At 43.7% G+C, this 6,911-nt stretch overlaps 1 protein-coding gene across 1 annotated transcript in view; it reads left to right on the forward strand.

The window, feature by feature from the left end:
• Positions 1-6,315, forward strand: part of LOC107322836 (ubiquinol-cytochrome-c reductase complex assembly factor 1) — a 50,476-nt gene extending 44,161 nt beyond the window's left edge. Inside the window, exons 9-10 of the mRNA XM_015881341.2 lie at positions 845-958; positions 4,498-6,315. Coding sequence (XP_015736827.1) covers positions 845-958; positions 4,498-4,632 — 249 coding nt within the window. The 3' untranslated portion in view covers positions 4,633-6,315. The remainder of the gene's footprint in view (positions 1-844; positions 959-4,497) is intronic.
• The last annotated feature ends 596 nt before the right edge of the window (positions 6,316-6,911 follow it).

Here is a 6,911-nt window from a genome sequence, read left to right on the forward strand (position 1 = left end):
CGATTGTCTCATTTCTTTGCTTTTAGAAATGCATTTGTCAGCTCCTACATTTAGGAATACCCAAACTGAGGCTTTTTCCAGATTAATTTGCCAGAATATTTATTATAAACTGTTCTGTTAAATTAGTTAATTTAAGCCCAGGGTTTTTCCATTCAGGGAAAGAGTGATGTTGATGTCTTTTTGTATGTACAGCCTACAGCAGCTGTGGGCTTGAGACTTCTCATTTTGTCAGGTGCCAGGTAGTTAGAGTAGAATCATAGGATCGTTAAGATTGGAAAAGACCTCTATTAAGTCCGACTGCCAACACACCACCACCATGCTCACTAAACCATGTCTCTCAGTGCCACATCCTCACATTTGTATAACACCTCCAGGGGCAGAGACTCTACCAGTTACCTGGGCAGCCTGTGCATTAGCACTGTTTCTGAGAATAAATGTTTCTTAATATCCGACCTGACCTTCCTCTGATGCAACTTAAAACCATGATATCTCATCCTATCACTACGCTGACTCCCACCTTATTACAGCCTCCTTTCAGAGAGTTAAAGAGAGTGATAAGGTCTCCCCTGAGCCTTCTGTCATCTAGACTGAACCATCGCAGTTCCCTCTGTGCTCCAGACCCTTCACAGCTTCATTGCCTCTCTTTGGATACGTTCCAGGCCCCCAGTGCCCTTCTTGTAATGAAGGGCCCAAGAGTGAACACAGTACCTGAGGTGTGGTCTCACCAGTGCCAAGAACAAAGGGATGAACTCTTCCATAGCACTTCTGACTATGCTGTTTCAGTTATTTTTTATTCAGACCCTCTTCATGTGCACTTTTTGACCCCTCTCTATATTTCCTTTAGGGAATCCTGTCCGATGATCACGTTCTGGCAGCAGCTCTGTGGAGGAACCTCTTTAACAGGAACTGTGAGGACCCTCGGCATCTGGAGTTACTCGTGGAGTATGTGCGCAAACAGGTACACTGCAGCTCACAGCACAGCTTCTCTCCATTCTCTTGGTTAGGGTGTTGAGTATTTATCTTTATTGCTTGGGTAATGCATAGCTCCATTGTTTTTATCTATATCACTTTTTTTAAGAACCCGCTGAATGTTTTTAAGGAGATAAAAGTAAAGACATTAACAGATTCATTGCAGTTTGAATAATGTCTGGAGAGAAACTCACAGAAGATTGAGAGCATCCCTGCTTATTCTTTTTCTGCACCCGCTTCATGAAGGGACTCAGTGTTTTGGCAGTGGGTGGTAACTCGTACAGTCATACCTGGTGCTGTGGAGACATTTTGGTAATGAAATGGTTTACACACAGTAATTAAAAATCTTCTGTTTTGGGGGGGAAAGACATAAAAGGTTTTTTCCAGGTTCATTCAGTTACTATGCAGAGGAAAATGTTTAATAGTGTTTGTCCTCTCAACCTTTAGAAATCTGGCTCAGAAACCTCCTGGGAAGTACTGGGTAGGACCTGGTAAATGTGGGTCCTGGTACGTACCAAAGACAGAAAATGGGTGAGAAGAGGGCTGGAGGAAGGAAGGGTTTAGCTGTGGGACAGGAAATTGGAGACCAGAAACTCCACAGCAGCATTCTCAGTAGTGTCTCCAATGCTGTATTTAGGACCAGATAGGGAGTTGGAGATGTATTTCAGTGTAACTCAGAAAATTGAATGGAAAATGAAGGGAATTTGTCAGAGACGCCTTTGGAATGCCAGCAGGCAGTGTGCGCTGGCTGTGTACTGCCATCTGGAAAGTGTGTAGCAACTTTATATACTGAAGCAGAGGACGGGAAAGAAGCTTTCAGCAGCCTAATAGGAAATAGTAATTACACAGATAAATGTAGCACATTGGAGAAAAGTCAGCACAGCTTCTGTGGAGGCAGGTCATTTCTCACCCATCTGTGGTTTGAAAGCATCACTATAGATAACAAGTGTCTGACTTATCCTCTTTATGGATCTTTAGGAAACATCCAAAAAAACCAAAAACCCACCTCAACAATGATTTCTATTACAAGAAAGAAAAAAATTGAGCAGTGACAGGGGAAGAGTGAAGGTACTCTCATAGGCAAGCAACCTATTGAAATATAGACAACAGAGGTCAATCAGCCCTCACTTTTTAATGAAAGTGAGAAGGTTCATTGCAGTAAGGATTGGTAACTGTGAAGAAGTGGTTGGTGCAGTTGAGTGAAGACAATAGCAAAGTGGGTACACTAAGGGAGAAAAACAGATCCAGCTTTATGTTTAAAGAGATGAGCTCTAGGCTATCAGAAGAGCGCAGAGTTCTTGATTATAATTTTGATATGGAAATGGCAACTTTGCTCAGTAGTGTTTGATAAAAATAAAACAAGCGCTCAGAACTACTAAGGAAGAAAAAAACCTGTTGTGTTATGGTGCCACTTTTCAAGTCTATGACACCATTGTGGATTTGAATAATCTGTAATGGCCCAAAACAGTGAGAAAGATAAAAACTGAACTGAATAAGGCTCAGCAAAGAGCAGTGGAATTGGGAGGAAGCAAATTAGCAGTGACTGGGTTCCTTGCCTCTAAAACAGCTGGGAAAGAATATGAGACAGCTCTGTGAAACCCTGAAGGTGTATAGAAGGTGAGCAAGTGTGGTAATAAAACACTGGTATGAAACTAAGCTTCACCACACCGTTCTCTCTCTCCCCTTCCTCAAAAGAACAAGGGAACAAGGGCAGAAAATATGATGGGAAAAAAGCTCACAGGTTGAGATAAGAACTCACCAATTACCGTCACAGTCAAAATAGACTCAGCGCAGGGAGATGAGTGTAGTTTGTTTTGCTAACTACTAACAGGCTGGGAAGCAAACTGAAGACACCTTTGTTCCATGCTGGGGTGGTGCTAGGGAATGGGGAAGAGGAGCTGTGATCAGTCCCTAGTGCTTCCTTCCTGCTGCTGCCTGTTGGTTGCTGCCTTTTCCTGCTCCATGTGGGGTCCCTCCCATAGATGTCATCCTTTCTGAACAGTCCATGTGGACTTCCCATGAACTGCAGCTCTCCAAGCACTGCTCCAACATGGCTCTATACCATGAGGCCCATCCTTCAGAAGCAGACTGCTCCAACATCTGGGTGACTGCAGCACTCATTTCTGATTTCTCACCTGTCTCTCCCAACTGCTGTTGCACTGTTGCATAGCAGTTTGTTCTTCCATCTGTTCTCCCAGACACACTTAACATCATTCCTCTGGCCAATGGTAGGTCCATTCTGGGGGGAGCTGGAGCTGGCTCAGGTCTGACATGGGGCTCTGCTCACAGACTTCATTCTTGCATCCCTCCTCGCTACCAAACCCTTGCTACTCAAACCCAATGCAGCAAGGAAAGGCTGAGCATGGATTGCCACACGTTGCTTGGGATGCTGTGTGGATTCCAATGTTACTGGTGAGGTTTATGGAAGGGAAACCTGTCTGGGGTTATTAAGTACAGAACAACCACTTCACGCTCAAAATCACTAAACTAACAGATTTTAGGAGGGGTGGGAAATAAGGAAGTAATGTGATATTTATGCATTGTATTCATCTGCTGCTGGGAAGCCTGTTGACTCTCAGTAACACAATGCTGTGTGTAGGTGGCTTTTCAGTCTGATCCTGTGACTGTTGCTGTATTCTTCCCTCTGTTGAGAAACTGCTTGTCAAATTATATTGTGTTTCTGGTAAACACTGTAAATCCTTTGTGTAAGATATCTTTTGCACAAGTTCTTGCTGATCCTGTCTTTAACACTGGCTATTAGTGGATGCACAGAGAAGAATACAATGACAGGGCTGGCATGGGTACTAATTCCCTGGTGGACTCTCTCAGCAATCTGTGTTTGGAGATGTCCTGAGCTAGAGGTGGTACATCTGAGTTTTAATGCCTCTTGATGGGCCCTTTTTCTTCTCTCATACCCATTTCCCCCTCTCAGGTCCCTGAAATGTCCTATGGCAGCAAGCTTGCATTTACAATGTGTTAACAGTACCTCGTGTGACAACAGTACTGAAGTGTTCACCAAGTGTTTTGCTTACATTACACCTTAACATTTCTTTTGATGTCAGTTATTTCTTGTAGCATTCACTCTCTGTTCAGCTCCTTCAGCCCATACGTTTTCATAAATCTCAGCTGTTCCCTGCTGGTCAGGTTCTTTCTCTATAGAGGAAAGTCTTGGCTGACACGAAACCGCTCTTATTAGAGCACTCCATGCTGATAATGATACCAGCAGTGTGTCATTGGAATTAACTGCCTGGAACTTGAAATGCTTTGCGTGGCTGTTCTTTGTGCTGTTGCCAAACTTTCAGAGGAAGCATTAGCTAAGGCATAAGCAGGCAGCATTGCGTGGTTAACTGCAGTTGATCTGCAGATACTTATCTGCTTGCCTTTCTGTGACGCTTCAGTAATCATGAATCTTTTTTGCTCTACTTCTCCAAAGTGACAAAGCATGCCAGAAAGGAACATATTTATGTAGCTCTTGAGGACCTTGAATGGAGTGCAGGACACCTTGTGCTAACAGCCCATCTCCTGCAGGTGCAGCACCTGGACGCGCTGAGCGGGGAGGACTTGCTGCTGACGGGCGAGGTGAGCTGGAGGCCTCTCGTGGAGAGCAACGCTCGCAGCATCCTCAAGCCCCTTTCTCCTGTTTACAATGACGAAGGACTCTAAGAACATTCATCAAACCAGCCTGGAAACAGGCCTGAAACAGAACTGGGCTGAGGCTGTGGGATCAGGAAGGAGAGTCTGCTGTTGAAAAAGAATGTATTTAAATAGATGTCTTACCCGTGGTGACTTGATAGCAAATTGGACAGCCATAGTCTTCTGAATTTTCACTTGGTTTGAGAAACTGTTCTTTTTATGGCACGGAGTGGTCCTTGCACACAGATTGCAAGACCTGCCTTCCATCTTTGGGAAAACAGATATTTTAACCATGACTTAGTTATCTCCAGAAGCCATTTCTGTCCCTTGCCTCATTTGGAGAGCTGCTACCTACAGAAACAGCAGTATTCCTCTGCTGGCTGAATGGTTGTGGATACAAATCTGAGCTTTGCATTGTAGATATAAATGAATTCTGAAAGCCTGGTATCATGAAGGAGTGGCCCATTATTCTTTAACAGCGTTAAGAATTACTTTATCAGGTTCTGAGGGATTTTCCATGAAAATCCTCTTTAGGAACTCTCTGCTCTGTTGCACAAGAATAGGAGGATGCAAAGAATAATGCACAGTTCCCAGTAGTCCTCTGTGGCTGTAGCCATCTTAATGAGGAAAGAGTCTGAAACATGTTTGGGCTGCCACCCAAAGCCGCCTCACAGTGCTTGGTATTTCAGAGGAGCTCTGCCTTGCTGATAGTTCCATATTCTTTTTAGTGATGGTCTAAGAATTTCTTCCTGAAAGTGACATCCCTGTTTCTGTCCATGGCTCTTAATGGGATAGGACTGGGCTTTCTCCCACCCCCAAAGCAGTGGTCCAGGGCTTTATAACAAGACCTGTCAGCCCCAGCTAAAAGTTGATATGGTTGTGCAAGCAAATTACACCAATGCAGTAATTATGGGAGCCAGAGCTCCACTAATTAAACCAGCAGAGGCTGAGGTGTACTGTGTGGGTGAGTGGTTCACCAGGCTATTTCCAGGTCAAAACAGTTTTCATTTCACTCCTGTCAAAACTGTAGTTGGTAATAAATGCCATTCTGGGTACAAATCCACGTGTTTGCATTTTCTGTGCTCTGCAAGACTTTGATAAGAATCAGCCCTCTGATATTAAGGCGTATTCCTGATAATGCTATTATGCAAAAGTCAAGGATGATAATTCATAGTTGATGATGTGTTCTTTCCGTTGACTGCCTGGATGTGACTGTTCTTTCTGAAGCTGTTTTGGTGACGTCCCTCCTCTGAGCAGCACTTGGGTGCAGCACACAGGCTCCCAAACACTGGCTTGTTTTTTTTCTCCCCTTTGCCTTCTCTTAAGGAACCTTTTCTGTATTAAAAAAGGCATTTTGTTGTTTTTTTTTTTTCCAGGGCGAACTTCCTCAGTTTAACTTGTTATAAAATGAGTCATGTAAAGAAACCCTCAATGTGTGAGGTGTATCCCTTCTCTGTGAAAACATTACAGACCAAACAACTTGCTTGCAGTTTATTTAAGATGCTTTTGTTGAAAGCTGAGCTAAGCAGAGAAACCTCTTATGTGTGAAGTATTATACAGTGTGTGTGAGATAATAACACCTTGTAATTCATTACAGCTGGGTTGTATTTACATAAAAGAAGGCTGAGCTGTGTAGGAATTTGCTGATTAATTTATTTTTAATGGGAGTGAAGTATAACAAGTACCAAAATAAACTTTACTTTGTGTATCTTACTGCTCCTGAAATAGGTGGAAAAATTAATGGTAGATATTTTGGCTCAAAGCTACATACATTAATTCATATACAAAACAGCCATTTAAACTTTAACCCCTTTCCTGCTATGTAATTTAAACCTGGACTCGTGTTATCCATGCCATGGGAACAAAGGACTGGACATACATCACCACCTAATGCAGAGCACCCGGTGCTGAGTGCAGCTCAGAGCTGTGGAGCCAGCATGGCAGCAGCGTTCATGGGGCCATTAGCTGAGGGATAACACGTGCCTTTGATAGTAGGGGTGTGGGACAGCCAAATGGCCAAAAATGAAGCTTCCCCTCAGCTTATGGGCAAGAGGCTTCAGAGTTCTTGGTGCTGGTTTGTGGTTGATGGCATCTCCTTTTGCAGTTGTTAATATGAGAATGGAAAGACCTGTAATCTTGCTGCCAAAAGTGCCTTCAACCACTGCACTGTTACAAAGCCGAACCAGCGGTCACAGTGTGTTTTAGACCGAAACGTGTGCGACACGCTAAGAGAACAAGGTAGGTGCTGTCTGTGTATTAAGAGTGATCCCTGTTAGAGAGGAAACATGCACCGGAGGCTGCACGGGATC

This window comes from Coturnix japonica, chromosome 20 (assembly GCF_001577835.2).
Source record: "Coturnix japonica isolate 7356 chromosome 20, Coturnix japonica 2.1, whole genome shotgun sequence".
Classification (NCBI taxonomy): domain Eukaryota; kingdom Metazoa; phylum Chordata; class Aves; order Galliformes; family Phasianidae; genus Coturnix; species Coturnix japonica.